This window comes from Pristiophorus japonicus, chromosome 19 (assembly GCF_044704955.1).
Source record: "Pristiophorus japonicus isolate sPriJap1 chromosome 19, sPriJap1.hap1, whole genome shotgun sequence".
Taxonomy (NCBI): Eukaryota; Metazoa; Chordata; class Chondrichthyes; family Pristiophoridae; genus Pristiophorus; species Pristiophorus japonicus.
In genome coordinates, this window is record NC_091995.1 from 5,472,773 (window position 1) to 5,500,273 (window position 27,501).

General features: G+C 46.8%; 1 protein-coding gene across 1 annotated transcript; it reads right to left on the reverse strand.

Moving 5' to 3' along the window:
• Positions 1-13,471: 13,471 nt before the first annotated feature.
• LOC139230339 (zinc-binding protein A33-like) lies at positions 13,472-18,407 on the reverse strand. Its single transcript, XM_070862167.1, has 6 exons — positions 17,997-18,407; positions 17,812-17,906; positions 17,484-17,718; positions 15,767-15,789; positions 15,565-15,680; positions 13,472-14,052 (listed from the first exon to the last, which is right to left on the reverse strand). The coding sequence occupies exons 1-6, from the start codon at positions 18,405-18,407 to the stop codon at positions 13,472-13,474; spliced, it is 1,461 nt and encodes a 486-aa protein (XP_070718268.1).
• Between the last annotated feature and the right edge of the window lie 9,094 nt (positions 18,408-27,501).

Here is a 27,501-nt window from a genome sequence, read left to right on the forward strand (position 1 = left end):
ATTAGCTTGGATGATGTGGAATCTATATGGGTAGAGCTGCAGAACACCAAAGGGCAAAAAACGTTAGTGGGAGTTGTGTACAGACCTCCAAACAGTAGTAGTGATGTTGTGGAGGGCATCAAACAGGAAATTAGGGGTGCATGTAATAAAGGTGCAGCAGCTATCATGGGTGACTTTAATATGCACATAGATTGGGCTAACCAAACTGGAAGCAATACGGTGGAGGAGGATTTCCTAGAGTGCATAAGGGATGGTTTTCTAGACCAATATGTCGAGGAACCAACGAGGGGGGAGGTCATCTTAGACTGGGTGTTGTGTAATGAGAGAGGATTAATTAGCAATCTCGTTGTGCAAGGCCCCTTGAGGAAGAGTGACCATAATAAGGTGGAATTCTGCATTAGGATGGAGAAGGAAACAGTTAATTCAGAGACCATGGTCCAGAATTTAAAGTAGGGTAACTTTGAAGGTATGAGGCATGAATTGGCTCGGACAAATTGGCGAATGATACTTAAGGGGTTGACTGTGGATGGGCAATGGCAGACATTTAGAGACCGCATGGATGAACTACAACAATTGTACATTCCTGTCTGGCGTAAAAATAAAAAAGGGAAGGTGGCTCAACCGTGGCTATCAAGGGAAATCAGGGATAGTATTAAAGCCAAGGAAGTGGCATACAAATTGGCCAGAAATAGCAGCGAACCCCACTTTTTAAAAAAGGAGGGAAGAGAGAAAACAGGGAATTATAGACCGCTCAGCGTGACCTCAGTAGTGGGTAAAATGATGGAATCAATTATTAAGGATGTCATAGCAGCGCATTTGGAAAGAGGTGACATGATAGGTCCAAGTCAGCATGGATTTGTGAAAGGGAAATCATGGTTGACAAATCTTCTGGAATTTTTTGAGGATGTTTCCAGTAGAGTGGACAAGGGAGAACCAGTTGATGTGGTATATTTCGACTTTCAGAAGGCTTTCGACAAGGTCCCACACAAGAGATTAATGTGCAAAGTTAAAGCATATGGGATTGGGTACTGGTTGTCAGACAGGAAGCAAAGAGTAGGAGTAAATGGGTACTTTTCAGAATGGCAGGCAGTGACTCGTGGGGTACCGCAAGGTTCTGTGCTGGGGTCCCAGCTGTTTACATTGTACATTAATGATTTAGACGAGGGGATTAAATGTAGTATCTCCAAATTTGCGGATGACACTATGTTGGGTGGCAGTGTGAGCTGCGAGGAGGATGCTATGAGGCTGCAGAGTGACTTGGATAGGTTAGGTGAGTGGGCAAATGCATGGCAGATGAAGTATAATGTGGATAAATGTGAGGTTATCCACTTTGGTGGTAAAAACAGAGAGACAGACTATTATCTGAATGGTGACAGATTAGGAAAAGAGGAGGTGCAACGAGACCTGGTGTCATGGTACATCAGTCATTGAAGGTTGGCATGCAGGTACAGCAGGCGGTTAAGAAAGCAAATGGCATGTTGGCCTTCATAGCGAGGGGATTTGAGTACAGGGGCAGGGAGGTGTTGCTACAGTTGTACAGGGCCTTGGTGAGGCCACACCTGGAGTATTGTGTACAGTTTTGGTCTCCTAACTTGAGTAAGGACATTCTTGCTATTGAGGGAGTGCAGTGCAGGTTCACCAGACTGATTCCCGGGATGGCGGGACTGACCTATCAAGAAAGACTGGATCAACTGGGCTTGTATTCACTGGAGTTCAGAAGAATGAGAGGGGACCTCATAGAAACATTTAAAATTCTGATGGATTCAGACAGGTTAGATGCAGGAAGAATGTTCCCAATGTTGGGGAAGTCCAGAACCAGGGGTCACAGTCTAAAGATAAGGGGTAAGCCATTTAGGACCGAGATGAGGAGAAACTTCTTCACCCAGAGAGTGTGAACCTGTGGAATTCTCTACCACAGAAAGTTGTTGAGGCCAATTCACTAAATATATTCACAAAGGAGTTAGATGAAGTCCTTACTACTAGGGGGATCAAGGGGTATGGCGAGAAAGCAGGAATGGGGTACTGAAGTTGCATGCTCAGCCATGAACTTATTGAATGGCGGTGCAGGCTCGAAGGGCCGAATGGCCTACTCCTGCACCGATTTTCTATGTTTCTATGTTTAATACGATCATGGTTGATCTGATCATGGACTCAGCTCCACTTCCCTGCCCGCACCCCATAACCCCTTATTCCCTTAACGGTTAAGACACAGTCTATCTCTGTATTAAATTTAATCAATGTTCCAGCTTCCACAGCTCTCTGAGACAGCGAACTCCACAGATTTACAACCCTCTGAGAGAAGAAATTTCTCCTCATCGTCCGAGACACGGCAAATTCAATAATACCGGGGGGAAGCGAAAAGTAAAAGAGGACACCGGATAGAAGTGAAATCAAAAGGGAACAGGGGGGAGTATCAGGAACATGGAAACTCCCAGGGGATGGAAATGATCAGAACATTCAAGCGTGTGGAGTGTTTAGGATAGAGAGTGGACAAGGTCATCACATGTGGAGGGAGAAGACAGGTTAACATTCCGGGAATACACCTTGCATCGGAACTGGGAACTGAAAGATCAGCGAAGGCCTGTGTAGGGTGTAGAGTGTTTAGAATAGAGAGTGGACTATAAAGGGGGCGGGGCGGCCCTATGTGTCAGGGGCACCTGGGATATAAAAGAAGTTGATCCCGTGGAAGGTAGAAAGCTTCAAAACGAACTACTCTGATTAGACCTCTCTAATTGTTAGAACAGCGAGCAAACACTGAGTGAGCTATAGACCCCCGGTCAGAATAAGGAGGAGGGCAGTTTGTTCTAGGACAAGCTAGGAAGGCTACGTGAGAAGGGACAAACTATTTTAATGCAGGGCTTTAATAATCTTAATATAAACTGGGAAGGCTTAAGCAGGTTAGAGTTAGTTAGTGCAGGAGTGCTATGTGAACAAGTGGCGGTGTTTTTTTAATAACATAGGAACATAAGAAATAGTAGAAATAGACCATTTTGTCCTTCGAGCCTGCTCCCCAATTCAATAAGATCATGGCTGATCTTCCATCTCAACTCCCCTTTCCCGCCCTATCCGTATATCCCTTGGTACTCTTCCGGCTCGGAAATCTATCAATCTCCGCCTGGAATATACTCAATGACTGAGCAGCCAAAGCCCTCTTGGTTAGAGAATTCCAAAGATTCACCACCCTCTGAGTGAAGCTCTTTCTCCTCATCTCAGTCCAAAATGGCAGATCCCTTATTCTGAGACTGTGACTCCCGAGTTCTGGACTTGTCATTCATTGTAATAAAGCCAGTGAGCTAGCAGCTCTAAATGAGCACTGACAGGCAACTCGCTGCTCTGTGAATGTGGGAGTGAGCGGGGGTGGAAAATCCTGCGTCTTAACCGGAGAGCGGAGCTCACAGGGATGCCTGAAGGATAGAGGCATGCCATACCGGGGGGAGGGGTGGGGGCGCAGATCCGGCAGAGCGTGGGAATAACGAGTCAAAAGGTAGGAAACAAGGAGCACTCGTTGAAGGGGTTGTGCCAATTGGGGTCTTTACTGAACTGCTCGTGGCTAGGGACACTACTGTTCGAATTCGTGTGCTCGGAAAACCAAGACAAATGGTCAAAGTTGCAGATGATTCCAAACTGCGGCAGGGAATTCCACAGGTTAACAACTCTCTGAGTGAAGAAGTTTCTCCGCATCCAAACTAGGAGGGGCAGTGGGAATGGAGGAGACAGCTCAGAAATTACAGAATAAATTGGGCAATATTTGTAAGTGGGCAGGGCAATGGCAGATACAGTTTGATACAAGCACGTATAAAGTACTAGAAATGGGAAGGTAAAGTGATGACATTCATCAAGAACGGAAGGAAGAACGTGTATTTATATAGTGCACTTCACATCAGGCTGTACCAATGTACCTCTGAAATATAGTCACTATAGTAATGTGTGAAAATTTAGCAGCTGTATTGCACACAGCAAGCTCCCACAAACAGAAATAAGACAAATAACCTGATAATCTGTTATTAATGATGATCATGAAGGGATCAATATTGGCCAGAACATCAGGCAAACTCCTCTGACCACCTTCAAAATAGTGCATGGCTTTGTTTGCATGACCAGACGGGGGCCTCGGTTTAACACCTCATTTGAAAGTTGATATCCGTGCAGCATTCCTTCAGTACTGCACTGAATTGTCAGATTTAATTTAGCAGTGTATCAGAACAGGAGCTATTGCATGCTCTTTCCGTAGGCCCCGGTGTCCTGGCTGATTTTTATCCCTCAATCAACATAACAAAAATGGATTATCTGGTCATGATCACATTGCTGTTTGTGGGAGCTTGCTGTGCGCAAATTGGCTGCCGTGTTTCCCACATGACAACAGTGACTGCACTCCAAAAAGTACATCATTTGCTGCAAAGCACTTTGGGATGTCTGCTGGTCATGAAAGGTGCCGTATAAATGCAAGTCTTTCTAGGTTCTACATAGCTTAATAAATTCCGAAATGTTTATATTGTCATATTTTTATGCCAACTATGTCATACTAAGAAAGTTAGCGGTCATGACTCTACATTGTCATTCATCACCCTCTATGTGTTTCGAAAATAAAATATTAATTATCAAATGTACAGAATGATGTTTAAATTTCTCCACAAACATTTATTGAAACTATTGAACACCAGCAGTGAAGGACCGTCTGATGCATTGCAAAGTGCTGTATGTTGTGATGGTTCAATGTCCTGCATATTGTAATGTCCAGTGCATAGCAGGGCGGTTAGCAGACAGGGGCCGTGGTCCAGCTCTTGAAACGCACCTGGATATTTCTATTTCTTTCGTATATCTGACTGTCTCTTCCGTAATAACATGCCTCAGATCATTTGATAGAACACAGAAACAACCGGCCAGTGCGAGTCAGTTCTGCAATTTGACCAAAAGTAACCCATTAGTTGGGCTTGTGCTTCTAAATGTTCACAGGGAGATTGCAGCAAATTGTAGTGAAATAATTGATAACTGGTAACCAGCACTTGGACTTCCGGCCTTAGTTTTTGTCTGACAACATTTTCTTTTCATTTTCTTATAGTTGAATTGTTAGATTCGTGGAAGTAATAAAGATGGTGTGTCTGCTCGAAATACATGGCATCATCATCGTAATAGGCGGTCCCTCGAGACGAGGATGACTTGCTTCCACACCAAAAAGTTCACAGGTGTTTCAATGAAGGACCTAATATTTCAGGTCCCGAACTAAATCCTGAAGGGTGGAAGATGCCTGTGCGTGGAGTTTTTTTAACGTGTGGTGGCCTTTGCACACCAGCCACCACACGGGCTTGACAGAGCTCGGTCTTGGTCCAGTGGCAAGGATTAACCAAGATGACTGGAGACCAGCTCTGCTGCACGGACCCAGTGCGCACACATACTGCAGTGTGGGCTGGGCCCGTGCTGCCCCTGCGCCCTCGCCTCTTCTGGGCCCCAAACTCACACCTCTCCTGGGTCCCGATCACCTCCCTCTACAATCTCTCGCCGCTCCTTCACCCCGACCTCGCCGCTCCTGCTGTACCTGCCCACGCTCCAATCAGCGACCTGGATCTTGGAGATGCCCAATCCAGTGAACCTTCTTCACTGCCATTGCTCTCCTGCTCCAGCACGTGCTGCTCCCTGGAGTGTTACACCACCGTTGGTGCTTGTAGGCCGGGGGCCACGCAGACTGCTGGGCTAGGCCGCTACGCTGCTCCTTTCACTCCCCGGAATATATATACATCCTGGTTAGGTGCAAATAAGTTCCAAGAAAATCAATGCAGAAACTCTGCAGTGAAATCGGTTTTGGGCGGGAGTGCAAAATTAGTTTGACGGGGAGGAAAATCGGGCGGTTGTAAAACGGGCTGTCCATTCACTATCGCTTGTTTTGCGCCCAAGGACCAATTTCACTCCCATTCAGTCTGGATTTCCAGGAGCGATATGAACGTGAGGTACTATTTCTGGAGGTCCCTGACACCAGTAGGATCTCACATGCAAGGCCCGGCGGATTACAGCATTGCGGGCGCTCTGCCTTTGATGTTCCTCCCGCTTGCACCACTGAATGAAAAATTGTGGGAATTAATGTCCCATTTTCCGATTTAGCTTCGCAAATCATTGCCGGCCGTTAAACATTAAATATTTAAACCCAACCGGTGGGAGGATAAGGAGGATGAGGGGGAGGTCACCATGTCTCTATTGTCAGCACCTAGAATCATAGACACACAGCACAGGAGGGGGCCATTCTGCCCATTGTGCCTGTGCTGGCTCTTTGAAAGAGCTGTCCCATTAGTCTCACTCCCTGCTCTTTCCCCAGAGCCCTGTGAATGTCTCCTACTCAACTATTTATCCAAATCCCTTTTGCAAGTTACTATTGAATCTGCTTCCACCGCCCTTTCAGGCCGTGCGTTCCAGATCACCATAACTCGCTGTGTAAGAATGTTTCCCCTCATTTATCCCCATGTTTTTTTTTTGACAGTTGCGAATTATCTTCAGAACACACAATTTGAATCCCAGGAGCAAATGAACACGATCCTACAATCTCTGAAGCACAATATAACTCATTTTCACGATTTTGAGTTTAAGCAATAAGAGAACATCTCTGAAATGAAGGTGAATTCTCAGTGGGCCGATGTGGGCTGTGCCTGAACAGGTAGTGTGTTATACATCCCATGTCTGGCGAACAGAACTCTATCCCTGTGCATTTTCAGCAGCGTGGCTTGGTGTTTATTCAGCATTGTGATCGATGTGCTTGTGACCTGCGATAGTTTTGTTTCCTTATTTAACAAATTTTTTGTCTTCTCCGGAACAGTCGAATCAATCGCAGAACCTCATCGACTCTCAATTTTCTAAATTGTGCAATATTTTGGATGGAAAGGAACGGAACTTGGTCAAAGAACTGAATGTGGAAAAGGATGATATTTTATTCAGAAAGGAGACACATCTGCGAGAAATCCAAGAGAATTCACGATCAGCTTTTCTTGTAGATAAATGTCCTGAACTTGGGGATAGAAAGTACAATTTTGAAGTTTGTAGGTGATACAAAACTTGGCAATGTAATGAATAGTGAGCAGGATAGTAGCAGACTTCAGGATGACATAGACAGGTGAAATGGGCAGACACATGGCAGATACAATTTAATGCGGATGAGTGTGAAGTGATGCACTTTGCGGGGGAACAACATGGAGAGGCAGTATAATCTAAATGGTTCTATTTTGAGGGTAGTGCAAAAACTGAAGGAGCTGGGGTGCAGGTTCACAAATCTTTTGAAGGTGGCAGGGCAAGTTGATAAGACAATTAAGAAAGCTTGTGGGACACTTGGCTTTGCAAATGGGGGCATTGAATTCAAAAACAAGGAAGTCATGCTGAACCTTTACAAATCACTGGTTAGGCCTCAGTATTGTGTAGAATTCTGGAAACCACACTTAAGGAAGGATGTTGTCTTAGAGAGGGTAAGAAGTGGGTTTACTAGGATCATAGAAAGCAGTAGGAATGAGGAACTTCAGATATGTGGAGAGATTGGAGAAGCTGGGATTGTTCTCCTTGGAGCAGACAAGGTCAAGGGGGACACCTAATAGAGGTATTGACCATTCTAAGGGGTTTTGATTAAGCAAACGGGGAGAAACTGTTTCTTCTGGCAAGAGAATCGGTAGCCAGCGGTCATACATTTAAAATAATTGGCAAGAGAACTAGAAGAGAAATGTGGAGATATTTTTTTCACAAAGGGCTGTTAATATTTGGAACTGGAAAGGGCGGTGGAAGCAGATTCGATGGGGACTTTCAAAAGGCAATTGGACATGTACTTGAAGAGGATTAATTTGCAGGGTTATGGGGAAAAGGCTTGTGCGTGGGAATAATTGGACAGCTCTTTCACAAGATGAACTGCTTTAATCTCCTCTGTGTCTTTAAATCCAGGCCCACATCACATCCTTTCTGTCTACTGTCTTAATACTACTTTTTGTTTTTAATTAATTCACAGAATTGTGGAAATCTCGAACACTCTCCCTCAAAAGACTGAATGTGAGGATCAAACAATTCAACATTTTCCAGACTGAGATGGGTAGATTTTTGTTGATTAAGGGCATCAAGGGATATGGAGCAAAAGTGGGTAAATGCAGTTGAGATACAGATCAGCCATGATCTAACTGAACGGTGGAACAGGCTCCTCCTGTCCCTGTGCACCACCCTCTGCAGTCAGCCATGTTTATAATATTCCCACAACACTGTAGTACCCGAGTGCTACAGTAGCCTCGTGTTTTGGAATTGCTGATTCCTAATGCATTCAGCATTCCCGTCTATACAGCTTACTGTAGATGTTCCCATATTTTTGCCCCTAGTTTACCCTTGTTAATGTTACCCGGTTCTTGTACATCACCCACCTGCTGTCGAGATTCCACTCTGTAATCAATGTCATGTGGATCACCTTTCCTCCTGGCCTTCTCCCTCCTATCCAATGTAAATGCTCCTTGCAGCTACTTCAACGTTCCTGACCAGTTCCATTGTTTTTATTTGGCCACATCTCTCCTTTTTTTCCGTCACAAGAAAAACGCCATTTACTTTTCAAAGTCCCAGTATTATTTTCGTAGCAGATTGACTGGCAATTATTCATATTTGCGATTTTTCTGCAAATGACTTTTGCACCAAAAACAGGAAGTATAAGAAAGGAAATTGCCTTGATTTTCTAGACCATCCTTGCATGGGAGGGTTCAGAGCCCTTACAGCAGTGATGGGCATATCCAACCCGGCAAGTCATTCTATCCGGCCCGCCAGATGGGACAGAAGTAGAACACGAGCCGGAGCTCGAGCTGCACATTCGTCTATCCACTTTCACTCCTCATGGGTCAGAGATAGACCTGAACTGTAGCCAAGGAAAACCCATAGTAATTCTTCATTCAAATTAATAATTCGCTAAAGCTCCCTGGCTCGATCATGAAAGGATCCATTCTGTAATTTTGGGCCCCTGTGGCGGATGTCCGTACCCAGAATGCACTGCGTACTGGAATATGCCCTATCCATTTTAGAGTGGAGTAATGGCTGCTCATCTCCACAACTCTTACCGAAGAAAGTGACGGGGCTGCATCTTTCCTCTCCCGGTATCTCGAGTACGATAGCAGGTGAGTTCTCATCTGACACCAATTGGGATGGCTTTAGTCATCTTTGCAGTGGGACATGAGGATGCCGGAGGTGGAGAATTGATGCTGACACAGGCTCTAAAGGGAACAGTTCTATTTCACAGCACTGATTTACAGAGACTAGAAGATACCACAACATTTTCAACTTTTATCTCAGATTAATTTCTAAGCAGTGTCGAATACATATTGTGTATGTAAGATAGCATGTCACTACTCTCTGAATTTCTGTTTATGCAATTGTTATGTTCAAGCAATCTTACCCAAAATTATTTTTTGTGCGAGGTTCCTTTAAATTTGCAGCCACACATGCGCAATATCTCTTCCAGCAGCAGGAGCAGGGAGCAGCCTGCACAGGTCTGTGCGATTGGTGTAACATTGCTGGGCGGCCCTCAATAGCTCACCAAAACTTGCTAAATGGCCCTCCAGCTAAAATAATTGCCCACCCTGCCTTACAGGATTTCTTACATTGTCATTTAGCCCTTCCTGCTCCTCCAGTACCCTTTGTCATTTATCTTCAATGTGCACAGACCTATCTCATCATCATTACCACACTCATCACCACCCACCTCCCTACAGCCAGAATCTCCCTGCATCCCACCAACTGCATCTTTGTCCTAACAATGTTCTCTGGCTTCTGAACTGCTTCTTCCTCCATGACTTGTTCTTCTGCATTACGAGTTAGTGCTTGATCTAATTGAATGCTGGAACAGGCTAGAAGGGCTGAATGGCCTACTCCTGTTCCTATGTTCCTATATCTCTACATTGTGTCTTTACAAGCATTCTTCCTGCCGTCACTGTATTCTCTATTATCTTATGTCCTCGGTTTCCTCCAGCACTTATTTCTGTTTCTTGCTACCCCTGTACCTGTTGCAAAAATTCCTGTCACAGGTTCCCAGTGACTCGCCCTCAATATTGAGTACGAGCCCATCCACTTCACTAAACTCTGACTCAATTAGTCCAATACTATCCACTGGTCTTTACTAATTAGCTTTCCAATCGTTTCCTTTGATTAGTTCCCTTCCGCTCCTCTGAAAGTCCCAGACATTTCCCTTCAGGTTTTGGGCAGCTGAGATCAGCGAGTTGCTCCACACTTTACTATTGACTCTCGAGCTCTTTCATGCTGCAAAGTCGAGCCTTGTTTCGTCTGTTTGAGCACTGCCAGCGGTCTGCTGTGCGTTAACATTTGTGTTTCTGTCTATTTCAGGAGAGTCCACCCGAGGAGCAGAGGTACGACACGCTCTCCAAAAATAACTGAACAACATTATACTGTAGCATATTGAAGAGCTGGTTTTATTTTCTGTTTAATATTTCATATTTACATTATTAGTGAAGACAACCATCAGTCAAACATAGTGGAAGGCAGCCTGTCTCTGAACACAAAGGGCCCACTCAGTATAGAGTGTGGAGACATGTAATGGACATTGTCAACCCTGGTACTGAGGGCCTTTCCTGTTTTCTTACTTAACCAGTAAAACCCTCAATAAGGGGCACATCTTAAGAATACCAGATACGAGTACAAGAATGAAAATATTATACATACCCAGTTCAAAAACGAAAATAAATGAAATGGTAGCACGTAATGTGTGATTCATGATTTATAATGCAACAATCAAACAATAATAGACTATTTTAGAAGCAATCAGCCATTATAATTCATTCATTATCAAACCAAAACAGTGATTTAAATCATTAACCTGTTACATTAGGTTCTTTCAATGTTTAAAAGTGGAGAATTAATGCACGAGAATATTCACAACTGATTTGGTCAAATGACTTTCAATCACCTCCTGACTCCCCAAAACCCGTTCTCCAGATAAAAAGCACAAGTCAGGAGTGTGATGGAATACTCTCCACTTTCCTGGGTGAGTGCAATTCCAATAAAATTCAAGAAGATTGACACCATCCAGGACAAAGCAGCCACTTGATTGGCACCCACCCACCACCTTAAACATTCACTCTCTCCATCACCATCGCACTGTGCCTGCAGTGTGTACCATCTACACGTTGCACTGCAGTAACTCCCAAATCCATGAACTCTACCACCTGGAGGGACAAGGACAGCAGGCGCATGGGAACACCCTCAGCTTCAAGTTCCCCTCCAAGTTATACACCATTCTCACTTGGAAATAAATCTGCCGTTCCTTCATTGTCGCTGGGTCAAAATCCTGGAACTCCCTCCCTAACAGCACTGTGGGAGCACCTTCACCTCACAGACTGCAGCAGTTCAAAAAGGCGGCTCACCACCCCCTTCTCAAGGGCAATGAGGGATGGGCAATAAATGCTGGCCTTGCACCACCATATCCCAGGAATGAATGAACAAAATACAGAAGAGACTTTCAACATGGAATTTTTGCATTTCTCTGAAAAAAGATTAAGTAATGGCCTTGAAGGGAGTGGAACAAGGGGTAGGTTGAAAATATTTGTGAACAAAATGAAGTAAATCTGAAATATAATGGTTAAGTGATGTCAGAAATGTTTTTTTAAATCTAGATTTTAGAAAGAAGCAGAGACAGAAAAAAATAAAAGAAACTTTGCGGGATTTCTGAGCGGCCTCCAGCGGGTGTTTGAAGAGCAGCTGGTTCGGCCGCTCAACGCGCCCTCACACCGCCCATTTGTATCTCAAGATTGCAATCAGGGTCCTCTGTATGTCACGGGACCCCGGTTTGACGGGTTTTCCCCCCTGAAACAGACGGGCGTTCCCGCTGCCCATCTCAGGACCCCACCCAAGGTGGCGATGGCTGAAGCACCAGCGTAAACTTTAGTGCCATTTCCAGGCGACTATCACTCCGGTTACACCAGGCCGGGGCTCTTAAAATCTGCCCCGTTAGTTCAGGATAGGAGCAGGAGGAGGCCATTCAACCCCTGGAGCCTGTCCCACCATTCAATGAGATCATGGCTGAGCTGTGCCCTAACTCCATATATCCGCCTTTGGCCCATATCCCTTAATACCTTTGGTTAACGAAAATCTATCAATCTCAGGTTTAAAATTAACAATTGATCCAGCGTCAATTGCGGTTTGCAGAAGAAAATTCCAAACTTCTCCCACCCTTTGTGTGTCGAAGTATTTTCTAACTTCACTCCTGAAAGGCCTGGCTATAATTTTTAGATCATGTCCCGAGTCCTCGACTCCCCAAGCAGCGGAAATACTTGCTCTCAGTTCCCCTTAATCTCTTGAAAACTTCGATCAAATCACGTCTGAAACTTCTAAATTCCAGGGATGGGTCAAATAAGGATCCAGAGCAAGGTGCAAATGAAAAAAAATGCGTTTAGTCCATGACTCTGGGACGTAATTATTCCCCAAATCGCTTAAAACAAATACACGCCGCTTCTATTGTGCAGTTTAATAACAGGCTTGGCAGCAGAGGTGTTGCTGATTGATCTCAAACACCGCCATGTAGCGCCACCTTCTGCCTGTGGAGCAACATTACAGGCAGGAAGGTCACCGGGTTCCTGCAGTTCACAGCTCATTCCACCCAGTGAGTTCCGCTCCACAATTCACCATCCATTTGTTTCTTCACCCCCCCCCCCCCGCTCTCTCCCCCTCCCCCTCCCCCCCGCCCCCCAGCTCTCTCCCCCTCCCCCTCCCCCCCGCCCCCCCGCTCTCCCCCCCTCCCACTCCCCCCCGCCCCCCGGCTCTCTCTCCCCACCCCCGCTCCCCCCCCTCCTCCTCTCTCTCTCTCCCCCTCCCCCTCCCCCCCGCTCTCTCTCCCCACCCCCCCCCGCTCTCTCTCCCCACCCCCCGCCGCTCTCTCTCCCCCCCCCCCCCGCTCTCTCTCCCCCTCCCCCTCCCCCCCCCGCTCTCTCTCCCCCCCCCCCCCCGCTCTCTCTCCCCCTCCCCCTCCCCCCCGGCTCTCTCCCCCCCCCCCGCTCTCTCTCCCCACCCCCCGCCGCTCTCTCCCCCCCCCCCCCCGCCGCTCTCTCCCCCCCCCCCCGCCGCTCTCTCCCCCCGCTGTGACTGAGACCGACGCCCATCAGTTTGCAGGAGGCAGGGTGAAATTATGGGATGGGCCTTCCACCGGTCCGCGAGAGGTGGGCGCCGGAGGGACTGGAGAGCATCATCACCCCCGGCAACCACATTTTAATTTGATTTTATATGTTTTAAAGTTTAATTTGTTTTTATTGCCGGGTTTTAGTGTCCCCCTCCCCTTTTATAGCGGGCACTTGTAAATTATATGGTTTTAATGCCCCTCCAATAAAAAAATAACAAAAACCCCCACAAAAAAACAACAAAAATTTGTTTTTTTAAAAGAGGGCAGTTAAAAGTGTCTGCAGTGTCCCCCAGATCGGGGGGCACTCGATCTAATGTTTATTTTGTTTCCCCCACCCCCCAAAAGAGTTATAGGATGGGCCTGTTAGTGACCTTTAACCCCACAGATTGTCAGCGGGGCAGAGTTTTTCCAGCCATTCTGTCCCAGGTAGAAGAAGGGAAAGATTCTCTCAGTGAAAGTCTGGGTGAAAGTGTGGAGATGGGACATGTTGCCCGCATTGTAAAATGACACCTGTCCGCCCTCATAGTCCAGGTACACCCCGATCTTCCGGGGCTCCACACTCGGGGTGAGGGGGGTCAGTGAGGGGGAGGTGCCGGCAAAATAGTCACTTCCGCGATACAGCCACATAATGCGGACAAAACTTCCGGGATACAGCCCCACAATCCAGTATCCGGTCTCTGGGCTCGGGGTGATTTCCCCTTTCCTCCCGGCAGACTCTCGGGTCACTCCGATCTCCCAGCAAGTCTTGTTCCCCACTTTCACCTCCCAGTAGTGTCTCCCTGATGTGAATCCCTCCGATCCCAGGACACAGAGCCAGACATCAAACCTCTCCGGGGTGTCAGGGAGCGGCTGCAGTCTGTCTCCGAGTCTCACACTGGTCCGACCCTCAGACAGGATGAGCCGGGGATGGGCTGTGTTCGGATCCAGAGTCAGAGAGGCTGGAGCTGGGGGAAAGTTAAAGTAACACAGTCAGTGATTTAGTTTCTTGCTGTGATTTATTCAAACACTTTCCTGTTTAAAGAGCCCACTCGGGCTCTGGGTTGTGATCCTGGAATCTGCTGCCGCTCCAGGGTTTACGTCCCGGGGGTCGATTTACGTTGATTTCGGGCCTGAATCAGCGCAGTCAGTGCCCAGAGATAACGACCCGAAAACCACTGGAGACAGCGGGGGAGGGGAGAGAGAGAGCGGGGGTGGGCGGGAGGAGGGGGAGAGAGACCGACGGAACGGGGTGAGTGGGGTCGGGGAGGGGAGACTGGGGTTTAAGCAGCTGTTTCCAAAGGCCACAAGGAAAGTAGTGTTGTGAATAAAATAGTTCACAGGTAAGACAGAGTCCAGTATAAGGAATGCGATGGAAATAAACACACTGCAATTACATCTGAAGGAGAAACTTACATTTCTAATGTTCCTGACAAATGCCTCAAAGCACTTCCCACAATGCATTACTTCCCATACCCTCCGCATAAAGTAGTTGGGAGTGATTTACGTCTCACAATCGCCCGGATTTACACCGTAAACGGAGCAGTAACGAGACAAAAACAACCCGCAGTGCTTCCCACCTGGTTCCCACCAAGACCCGCCGGGAAATTATGCCGCAACAGTGAAATAGGAATCCAGCGCTCCCGCACTAAACATGGGGGAAGCCTCATTAGTTTATACAAACCGGATCCCAGAATGTACATGGGACCCCAATGCAATCTTGGTCTTCCATTGGACGGTGCGTGAGCTGTGCAAGTCCCACCCAGTGGAACAGTCTGTCGAATGGCCCAACCTGTGGTCCTTAAAGGGACTGCTGGAATCCCCACAGGGAATGATGCAAGGAGTTAGTTCCCTCCGGTGTCCTGTACAATATTTATCCATCAACCAACATCATGAAAACAGGTTATCTGGTCACTATCACGTTGCTGCTTGTGGGAGCTTGCTGTGCATAAACTGGTTGTGGCGTTTCCCACATTACAACAGTGACTACACTTTAAAAACCCTTCATTGTCTGTAAAGAGCTTCGGGACGTCCTGAGGTCGTGAAAGGTCGGATATAAAAACACTTCTTTCTATTTATTCTCCGTGTAACAGTTTCTCTGTGGCCGGGAGGTGCATGAATTGTCCTGCCCGCTGCTGGCTGCTCCTCGGCTTTGCCCCTCCGCCCCACAACCCCCACCATCCTACCTCCTCCGCACCCCCAGATATATTTTTCTGCCATTCTCTGAGTTTGAGACTATCACTACTTTGTTGTAGACTCTGTGACTGTGTTAAACCTCTGGATGTTTATCTTCTCTCTGCGGTTTAGGATCTTGAATACTTCAGTAAGATCACCCCAAGCCCTCCCTTATCCAGTGCAAAGACTCCTGACTTCCAGACTAGACACGGACATCAGTGATCCTTTAATCCGGGGTCTGGGAGCCGGTTTAGGCCCTTCTCATCTGGAGTTATAAATCATGAAAAGGAATATAGGAGATTTACCAGGGTTAATGGCATCTATCATTTCTCTCCACGCTGTGTACTGTAAAGGGCCGTTGAACTTTCCGATAGACAGGGCGCCATCTGCTACTGACAGCACGGGATAGTCCTCACTAATCCTGTAAATATTACACAGTTAATGTTATAAATTGACCATAAACACTTCACCAAACGGTGCAGAGATTCTGTAAAGAGCATGTCCTACCTCCTCTTCCGACAAGCTTCCTCCTGAAATAAATAAAACACAAACAGTGAGGACAGTAAAAGACTTCAGGAGGACACAGACAGGCTGGTGAAATGAGCAGACACAGGGCAGGTACAATTTAACACAGAGAAGTGTGAAGTGAGGCATTTTGGAAGGAAGAATGAGGAGAGACATTGTAAACTAAATGGTACAATTTTAAATGGGGTGCAGGAACAGAGAGACCTGGGGATCACATTCACAAATCTTGGAGAAGTGAGTAGGGATTTTTTGACCAATGACTTGTGATGATCTGGAATGCACTGACTGACAGGGTGCAGGAAGCAGATTTAACAGTAATTGTCAAAAGTGAATTGGAAATAAACTTGAAAGGAAAAAAAATGCAAGGCTATGGGGAAATTGCAGAGGGAGTGGGACTATTGGGATCTCTTTCAAAGAGACAGCACAGGCACAATGGGCCTTTTGTGGTGTAGGATTCTATGGTTGTAAGTAGTTGAACATTCTGAGTTGTGTGTCAGATACTGGAACTCAATATTCATGCACCCTCCAGGAACGGCATTAAAGATGGTGGAGATAGAAACAGATTTGGGCATACATCCTTAAAGGTACACGAGCAGTGCCATGTAGGAATAGTTAGAGCAAATGTGGTGTTGGGGTGTATCCATAGGACAATTGAGTATAAGACGAGGCATACTGTTTTGTCCTTGTACAAGACCTTAGGCAGGCCATACTTGTAATACTATGTCCAGTTTTGGTCTCCTTACATGGTGGTTAATATTGAGGCTCTGGAATGGGTGCAGAAGTGGGTTACTGGACTAATTCCAACTCTAAGTTACCTTAGTTATCAAGATCGGTTAAAAGAGTTGGGACACTTTACCTTAGAGCAGTATAGACTTAAGGGGTATATGATTGAGGTTTATGATAATGAATGGAATAGATCGTGTTCCAGCTGACCGTTTATTTCAATAGGCGAGGCAGGACCAGGGGGACAAAGTTAAGTTGTATCAGGCTAGATCTAGGTTAGATGTCAGGAGGTGGTTCTTTACACAGAGAATAGTAGACCTCTGGAACAAGCTGCCCTCTCATGTGGTGGATGCAGACTCACTGAATTCCTTCGAGCAAAAGCTGGATTTGTTTCTGGCTGCGGCGGAGATTAACTCTAACAGAAGGCAGGTATTACCGGTAGTTTAATGGCCAGAGTGATGATCTGGACTAGTTTCGATTGCCTCGATGGGTCAGAGAGGAATTTCGCAGATTTTTCCCCCTAATTGGCCCGGGTTTTTTTAAATCTGTTTTTGCCTCTCCCAGAAGATCACATAGTTTCGGGGGGGGGGGGTGGGGTGGGGGTGGACTTGTATATGTTGTGATACACAAGGTATCGGAACCTGGGACAGGCCCAGATGGTCTTTACCTGTCCGTCATTGTTCATATGTTCATATCTGTGCCACTCACAGACACAGTGACTGTCACACCCACAGTACCACACACACCCACACACAACAACTTATTCCCGGGAGGTGGCAGGTATTCCCGGGAATGTGCGGACACAGTGGGAGCCGATTAGTTCAGTGACAACAACAGAACCGGCCGGGAATAGACAAAACAATCGGTTTAAATCAGTTTCGAATTTTTCAGCAAATGCTGCATTTATTTCAGTTGTCATCGGTTATTTTGTGACTGTGTGAAGTTTCACTGAACTGACCCACAATATAATCCTCACCTTTAGAAATATCAGTCCGTCTTGTTGCTCCATCTGTTTCTGTAACTTTGAGAGCTCCTCCTGAATAGAATTTAAATTCTCTTGAATTTCTCGAAGGTTTTTCTCCATTGTTTCTACAATCTTCCCCTCTTGTTCCCTGAGATCTCGGATTAAACGCTGCTCTTTCTCAGTGAGAATCTGGTGCATTTTAGTGAACTGGGATGTGATGCGGGTCTGCAGACTGCTCGACTGTTCCTACCAAATGAAATGTGAAACATAATTAATGTACCGCGATAGAGGGAACAAAACTAACCGAGATCCCAGAAAATCAGCTCAGGGAGACCTTCCCCTAACTCCGGAAATCTGCTGTTTCTGTTTTAATTCCGTTTCTCGAGCCGCCGATTTCTTCTCCGTGAGAGAATCTAAGGAAGATTTCAGCCGATCCTGGGATTGGGAGAGAAAATCATAGAATTAAAGTGTTGGACCATGAAAATGTGATAAAATAATCAGGCGATCCAATGTGTTCCCTTTTACCTTGTAGATTCCAACAGCTTCTTTAATGGGCCTGAAGTTATGCGATTTGTGTTCCCGCGCGACTGCACAAATCATACAGAGCAGTTTCTTGTCAGTTTCACAAAACAGCTTCAGTTCTTCCTGATGTTCCTCACAGTGACGTTTACTTTCCTTCTCTTTCGGATTTAGGTTTAATTCTCGAGCTTTCTCGGCCAGATTCCCTAAGACCCGATTACCCTTCAGGTTTATTTCCGGATACACCTTTCTACATTCCGGGCAGGACTTTATCCTCTTGTTTTCCCAACACTGTGTGATACAGGAGCGGCAGAAGTTGTGCCCACACTCCAGTATTACTGGATCGGTGAAGAAATCACAGCAAATAGAACAAATTGTCTCTTCGGCCCAACTCCCAGCCTGGTGTCCAGAAGCCATTTCACACTCAGCACTTCCTGAGTCAACCCGCTCTCACTTAGTGTTTACTGAGCTGCCGAACTCCCTCAGTGCAGCGATTTCCCGATGAAGTTCAGTGCAATACTCGGGGAATTATTATTAAACACTAGTGTAAGTCCCGTCGACTTTCACACAGGTAGAGAGAACGTAGAGCAGTTTGAAAGACAAACAGGGTTAGAGAGCGGAGGCGAATAATTGAACCCTGGCCGGGAGGGTGACGGTCCATGGTGTGCTGGCAGTGGGAGGAGGGAGAGAGAGGGAGGGAGGAGGGAGAGAGAGGGAGGGAGGAGGCGGGGATGGGCAGGAACCGAGATTCCAGTGCACTTTGCTCCAGACTGAACTCACTCCGACCACAAACCCTCTGGTGACATACTGTGTGAGATTGAGATCCATAAACTGAATTGTGTTAATGATTACAGCCGCTCACCCTAAAACACAAAGTGCCCTAAATATCAAGGAGTGATATCAGGTGACAAGTACAGAGAAGATCTTTTGAGGGATTGGACCCGTGAGGATTGGTTTTATCTGCTCGAACAGAAAGGCCTTTTAAGACCTCGGGACATCCCAAAGTTCTTTAGAATCACTGAAGCACTTTCGAAGTGTAGTCACTATTGTGATGTGGGCAACACATCAGCCAATTAGAGCACAGCAATCTCTCACAAACAGCAATGATTGGATCATGTGCTTTTCAGAGGGATAAATGTCAGCCAGGACAGCGGGGGGAAATTCCCCTGCTCATGTTCGAATACAGCCCTGGAATCATTGAGGCCCACCTGAGAGGGCAGACTGGGCCTCAGTTTAATGTCTCACAGTGCAGCACTCCCTCAGCACTGCACTGGAGAATCAGCCAGGATGGACCATGTACAGTAGACACCTCAAGACGCTGGAGAAATACCACCAACGATGCCTCTGCAAGATCCTACAAATCCCCTGGGAGGACCAACATTAGAATCCTCGACCAGGCCAACATCCCCAGTATTGAAGCACTGATCACACTCGATCAGCTCCGCTGGGCAGGCCACATCATTTGCATGCCAGACACGAGACTCCCAAAGCAAGTGCTCTGCTCGGAACTCCTTCGTGGCAAACGAGCCAAAGGACAGAGGAAACATTACAGGGACACCCTCAAAGCCTCCCTGGTAAAATGCAACATCCCCACTGACACCTGAGAGTCCCTGGCCACAAACCGCCCTAAGTGGAGGAAGTGCATCTCTGAGGGTGCTAAGCACCTCGAGTCTCATCGCCAAAAGTATGCCGAAACCAAGCGCAGGTAGCAGAAGGAGTGTACGGCAAACCAGTCCCACCCACCCTTTCCCTCAACAACTATCTGTCCCACCTGTGACAGGGACTGTGGTTCTTGTATTGGACTGTTCAGCCACCTAAGGACTCATTTTAAGAGTGGAAGCAAGTCTTCCTCGATTCCGAGAGACTGCCTAGGATGATGATGATATGTGAGCAAGTGTCTGGAGTGAGACTGGATCCCGCGACCTTCTGACCGAGAGGTGAGAGCGCTGCCCCTGAGCCACAGCTGACACCTCCCCCTGGGGCAGAGGCGGTTGCCCACCTGCTTCTCGAGTGTTTGTTTGCAGAGGAAGTCTGGAGAGAAGATGCAGTGGATTTTCTGCCGAGGCCGGCAACCCCATCACACCGGCCTATATGCTCAATGGATTCTTCTAGAATTTCTCCAGGTACAAAAAAAGGAAAAGAGTGGCTAAAGTAAAGGTTGGTCTCCAAAAGGATGAGACTGGGGAATTAATAATGGGGAAAATGGAAATGGCAGAGACGTTGAACAAATATTTTGTATTGGTCTTCACGGTAGAAGACACTAAAAACATCTCAATAGTGGATAATCAAGGGGCTCTAGGGAGGGAGGAACTTAATACAATCACTATCACTAATGAAGTAGTACTTGGTAAAATATTGGGACTAAAGGTGGACAAGTTCCCTGGACCTGATGGCTTACATCTTACGGTCTTAAAGAAGTGGCTGCAGAGATGGTTGGTTGTAATCTACCAAAATTCCCTAGATTCGAAGGAGGTCCCAGCAGATTGGAAAACCGAAAATGTAAAACCAAAAAGGAGGCAGATAGAAAGCAGGGAACTATAGACCAGTTAGCCTAACATCTGTCATTGGGAAAATGTTGAAGTCCATTATTAAGGAAGCAGGAGCAGGACATTTGGAAAAGCATAATTCAATCAAGCAGAGTCAGCATGGTTTTATGAAAAGGAAATCATGTTTGACAAATTTACTGGAGTTCATTGTGCATGTGACAAGCAGGACGGCTAAGGGGGAACCGGTAGATGTATTGTATTTGGATATCCAGAAGGCATTCGATAAGGTGCCACATAAAAGGTTACTGTACAAGATAAAAGTTCACGGGGTTTGGGGTAATATATTAGCATGGATAGAGGATTGGTAACTAACAGAAAACAGAGAGTCGGGATAAATGGGTAATTTTCTGGTTGGCAACCAGTAACTAGTGGGGTGCCGCAGGGATCGGTGCTGGGTCCTCAACTATTTACAATCTATATTAACGACTTGGATCAAGGGACCGAGTGTAATGTAATCAAGTTTGCTGATGATACAAAGATGGGTGGCAAAGTAGATTGGGAGGAGGACACAAATACATCTGCAGAGGGGTATAGACAGGCTAAGTAAGTGGGCAAACATTTGGCAGATGGAGTATAATATGGGAAAATGTGAAGTTCGCCACTTTGGCAGAAAAAATAGAAAAGCAAATTATAATTTAAATGGAGAAAAATTGCAAAGTGCAGAGAGACCTGTGAGTCCATGTACATGAAACACAAAAAGTTAGTATGCAGGTACAGCAAGTGATCAGGAAGGAAAATGGAATGTTGGCCTTTATTGCAAAGGGGATGGAGTATAAAAGCAGAGAATTCCTGCAACAACTGTACAGGGTATTGGTGAGGCCACACCTGGAGTACTGCATGCAGTTTTGGTCTCCATATTTAAGGAGGGATATACTTGCATTGGAGGCTGTTTAGAGAAGGTTCACTAGGTTGATTCTGGAGATGAGGGGGTTGACTTAGGAAGATAGGTTGAGTAGTTTGGGGCTATACTCATTGGAATTCAGAAGAATGAAAGGTGATCTTATCGAAACATATAAGATAATGTGGGGGCTCGACAAGGTGGATGCAGAGAGGATATTTCCACTCATAGGGGAAATTAAAACTAGGGGACATAGTCTCAGAATAAGGGGTCACCTATTTAAAACTGAGATGAGGAGGAATTTCTTCTGAGGGTTGTTAATCTATGGAGTTATCTGTCCCAGAGAGCTGTGGAGGCTGGGTCATTGAATATGTTTAAGGCGGAGATAGAAAGAGTTTTGAGCAATAAAGGATTAAGGAGTTATGGGGAGCAGACAGGGAAGTGGAGCTGAGTCCATGATCAAATCACCCATGATCTTATTAAATGGCGAAGCAGACTCAAAGGGGCAGGTGGCCTACTCCTGCTCCTATTTCTTATGTTCTTGTGTTCTTATGTTCCCAGGGACGGTGGGTCAGTAAAAACATCAACTGATGCTGGAAGGACTTGGAATTGTATCTTTCCTCCAATATTCGGAGCAATTTCCTGAGACAGGGATTAGTGAGAATGTGGAACTCGCTTGAATTGCAAGATGACTTTTACCGTACAACATGTATTTGGAGCTTGTTGTGTATATGTTTGAGCAAATGAAGTTTATTTTCTGTAATAGAAACTATCTCGGGATACTCAAACTGTGTATCGGGGATTTGGGGTCTGTGTATTCACATCTCAGGCAGTGCTGCTCTCCCAGTCCCTGATAAACAGGAAGTACATCACAGGGTGTGGGAGTAGCACTGTGGGACAGACCAGTGGGAAATGGGAGATAGTGAAACGACATCCTACTGGAATTGATCATAAAGCGCTTCCCTCTACAGGAAGGACCCTCGTGCCAATACAACAGGGAGGAAACGCAGGCTATGACGTTTTCGAATTAACCCTTCATCAGACTGAGAGATAGAGAGGCGTCTTCGTAAGGCTGAGAAAATAGAGAGTGAAGGGGGGAGGGGGAGCGGAGAGACCAATGTTGATTTAAAGTAAATGTCTTGTTTTATTGCAGAGATATTGTCCGTGATTCTATCCTGCAAAATGTTCCACATCTTTCAAAATATGAAACACCGGGTTTATGTTTTTTATTTTTTTACTGCCTGGGCGTTAAGCAGCGCCTGTGTGGAGCACAGAAAGGAAAATCCGGCGCATGAGGCTCGTACACCCCTCACACAGGCCAGCGGAACTTTCTGACATTCATTTCAACGGCCGATGAAATTCTATTGGAACCTGCTCTCACCCAGTGTCAGCCGTGGCTCAGTATCACACTCGCCTCTGAGTCAGAAGATTGTGGGTTTATGTGCCATTCCAGGAACCTGAGCACATTAATCTAGGCTGACACTCCAGTGTGGTACTGAGGGAGCGCTGCACTGTCAGAGGTGCCGTCTTTCAGATGAGATGTTAAACCGAGGCCCCGTCTGCCCTCTCAGGTGGATGTAAAAGATCCCGTGGCACTATTTGTAAGAAGAGCAGGGGAGTTATCCTCAGCGTCCTGACCAATATTTATCCCTCAATCAACATAACAAAAGCAGATTATGTGGTCATTATCACATTGCTGTGTGTGGGAGCTTGCTGTGCAGTTGCCTGCCGCATTTCCCGCATTGTAATAGTGACTGCCTTCAAAAATGTACTTCATTGCCTGTAAAGCCCTTTGGGACATTCTAAGGAGGTGAAAGATGCTATACCAATGCAAGGCTTGCTTTTTTCTATTTGCTAATAAATCACATGGTTAAATTTTGCCCAATTTGAGTGCCCCGCACCTGTTTTAATTTCTAACTAATGATTCATTCATTCATTCATAGGCAGTCCCTTGGAATCGAGCAAGGCTTGCTTCCACTCTAAAAGTGAGTTCTCAGGTGGCTGAACAGTCCAATAGGGAATTACAGTCTCTGTCACAGGTGGGACAGACAGTGGTTGAGGGAAAATTCCAAATCATTTTTAAATAATCATATCAGTTATTTCAGTCACTAAACTTCTGATTTGTGTCATCATATATATTTAACCCTTTTAGCCCCGGTATCATTCTGGTGAACCTGCACCACCCCAGACTCTGTCATTTAAAGGCACAGTAGCTTAGACTTGAGGTGTCTATTGTACATGGTCCACGTCTCTGGACCATACAGGAGAGCGGGTATTACTACGGCTCTGTAGACCATGAGCTTGGTGACAGTTTTGAAGCTTGGTCTTCAAACACACTTTTCCTCTGGCGGCGGAAGGCTGCACTGGTGCACTGGAGGCAGCGTTGGATCTCGTCGTCAATGCCTGCTCTACAATACCACCAACGATGTCTCTGCAAGATCCTGCAAATTCCCTGGGAGGACAGATGCAGTAACGTTAGCATCCTCGTCCAGGCCAACATCCCCAGTGTTGAAGAACTGACCACACTTAATCAGCTCCGCTGGGCAGGCCACATAGTTCACATGCCAGACACGAGACTCCCAAAGCAAGCGCTCTACTCGGAACTCCTTCACGGCAAACGAGCCAAAGGTGGGCAGAGGAAACGTTACAGGGACACCCTCAAAGCCTCGCTGATAAAGTGCGACATCCCCACTGACACCTGGGAGTCCCTGGCCAAAGACCGCCCTAAGTGGAGGAAGTGCATCCCATCGCCGAGAGCATGCAGAAATCAAGCGCAGGCAGCGGAAGGAACGTGTGGCAAACCAGTCCCACCCACCCTTTCCTTCAACCACTGTCTGTCCCACCTGTGACAGAGACTGTGGTTCTCGTATTGCACTGTTCAGCCATCTAAGAGCTCATGCTAAGAGTGGAAGCAAGCCTTCCTCGATTCCGAGGTACTGCCTATGATGATGAGCTTAGAAAAATCTACATTAAATTCAGTCAGTTAATTACTCCAAACGAGGGATCTCCGAGCAAAGTTAGAACACGAGATCGGATGAAACCCTCCGCGTGGAATTTCAGGGCCAATTATTCAATTATTTTGTCTAAATTAGAGATAAAAATGATCTCACTGGACACGCGCACATTGACCGGGATTTCCTCAGCCAGATTGTTTTGGGAGGAGGCGCGAATCTGGGACAGGTTGGAATGCCCCGCAAGCTGCGCCCCTCATACTCTCCCACTTCCTGGAGTCCGGGTAATTTCGGGTCGGGTAGCGGGCCCACGCCTCAGGAAACTCAGTGCATGGGTCCAGTCCCAGCGGAACAGTGCCGGGCAGGACGGGAAAACTCCGTCAATTTTATTCGAGCCCGATGCCTCTGGTGCCCCCACGCACCCCCCTCCCCCCAACCCCCCACACCCCACTCCCCTGTAGTGGGTCTGTCTGCTCAACCATCCCTCCCAGCCATTGCTGCCAAGGCTCACAATGTGACATGGGACTATTATGTGCCAGCCCCCCAATTGGGCTCTAATTTAAGGCAAGTGAAAAGTGACAGGGCGGGGTGATGTGGGTGTAACCGGGTCCCGTCTCAACTTGAGCCTCTCCCTGTGCAGAGACAGAGTCTCGATACTGACAGCGACCCTGTTCAGTTCCCGAGTTCTCCAATCACTTGTTCTCCACCATTACTCTACTGGAGAAATACCACCAACGATGTCTCCGCAAGATCCTACAAATCCCCTGGGAGGACAGATACACCAACGTTAGCGTCCTCCACCAGACCAACATCTCCAGCATCGAAGCACTGACCACATTTGATCAGCTCCGCTGGGCAGCCCTCATCATTCACAGGCCAGACACGCGACTCCCAGAGCAAGCGCTCTACTTGGAACTCTTTCACGGCAAACGAACCAAAGGTGGGCAGAGAAAACATTACAAGGGCACCTGCAAAGCCTCCCTGATAAAGTGCAACATCCACACCGACACCTGCGAGTCCCTGGCCAAAGACCACCCTAAGTGGAGGAAGAGGGAGGGTGCTGAGCACCTCGAGTCTCATCGCTGAGAGCATGCAGAAATCAAGCGCAGGCAGCGGAAAGAGCTTGCGGCAAACCTGTCCCACCCACCCTTTCCTTCAACCACTGTCTGTCCCACCTGTGACAGAGACTGCGGTATTGCACTGTTCAGTCACCAAAGGACTCATTTTAAGAGTGGATTCCGAGGGACTGTCTATGGTGATGACTTAAATCGCTCTGTGGGCCTTGGTGTCAATCATATTGGTTTATGTCGGACAATTCAAAGCTAGTCAAATACTGCAGCATATTTCACACCTTACACACTAATGGTGAATCCTAATGTGTATATATTTCGTGCATGATTGTGGATATTAATGTGGCATTTTCCAGCTAATCTATCCCAATGATGGCACTGGAACGTTTTCATAGAAACATTGAAACATAGATAATAGGTGCAGGAGTAGGCCATTCGGCACTTCGAACCTGCACAGCCATTCAATAAGATCATGGCTGATCATTCCCTCAGTACTCCACTCCTGCTTTCTCTCCATACCCCTTGAACCCCTTAGCCGTAAGGGCCATATCTAAATCCCTCTTGAATATATCCAATGAACTGGCATCAACAACTCTCTGTGGTAGGGAATTCCACAGGTTAACAACTCTCTGAGTGAAGAAGTTTCCCCTCATCCCAGTCCTAAATGGCCTACCCCTTATCCTAACACTATGTCCCCTGGTTCTGGACTTCCCCAACATCGGGAACATTCTTCCCGCATCTAACCTGTCCAGTCCCATCAGAATCTTATACGTTTCTATGAGATCCTCTCTCATCCTTCTAAACTCCAATGAATAAAGGCCCAGTTGATCCAGTCTCTCCTCATATGACAGTGCAGCCATCCCTGGAATCAGTCTGGTGAACCTTCGCTGCACTCCGTCAATAGCAAGAACTTCCTTCCTCAGATTAGGAGACCAAAACTGTACACAATAATCCAGGTGAGGTCCCACTAAGGCCCTGTACAACTGCAGTAAGACCTCCCTGCTCCTAAACTCAAATCCCCAGACAATGAAGGCCAACATACCATTTGCCTTCTTCACAGCCTGCTGTACCTGCATGCCCATTTTCAGTGACTGATGAACCATGACACCCAGGTCTCGTTGCACCTCCCCTTTTCCTAATCTGCCGCCATCCAGATAATATTCTGCCTTCGTGTTTTTGCCCCCAAGATGGATAACCTCACATTTATCCACGTTATACTGCATCTGCCATGCATTTGCCCACTCACCTAACCTGTCCAAGTCACCCTGCAGCATCTTAGCATCCTCAAACAATGGGACTGAATGGAATCAATTTTGAGAAGGTGATTTGATCAGATCCAAGTAAAAGAATATATAAGAATCAAAGTGTGATACAGCACAGAAGGAGGCCATTCGGCCCATCGGGCCTGTGAACCTTCAGAGGCAGTCAGCACTTCTTGGGCCATTTTAATGAGGAAATCTTTCCTGCAGCACTGATACCCTGCCAGCAGGTGGCAACGGTGCACCGTGTAACACTGAAAGACTTGCGATCAGACAGTGTCTCAGGGACTGGGAGGGCAGCACTTGCTGTGCTCAAACAACAATGCCTACACTTCTTCAAACATACTTCGAGCACTTTAAAGCACTTTGGGGCGTCCTGGGGTCTTCTCTGTGCCTGTCACCGGATATCACTCCCTGACATTTAGGGCACTTTGTGTTTTACGGTGAGCAGCTGCAATCATTAACACAATTCAGTTTATGGATCTCTATCTCACACCGTGTGTCACCAGAGGGTTTGTGGTCGGCAGTGAGTTCCGTCTGGAGCAAAGTGCAGTGGAATCTGGCTCCCTGCCTCCTCCCTCCCTCTCTCTCCCTCCTCTCACTGCCCACACCCCAGGGACTGTCACCCTCCCGGCCAGGGTTCCATTATTCCCCTCCCTGTTTTTCCTTCATACTGCTCCAGGTTTTGTCCCCCTGTGTATAAGTCGAGGGACAGAGACAAGTATATAACAGGAGTTCCCTGAGTATTACAGTGAATTTATCGGGAAATCGTGGAATTGAAGGTGTTCAGCAGCTCAGTAACATCCAACCTGACAGCGGATTGAATCAGGAAGTGCTGGGAGTGAAC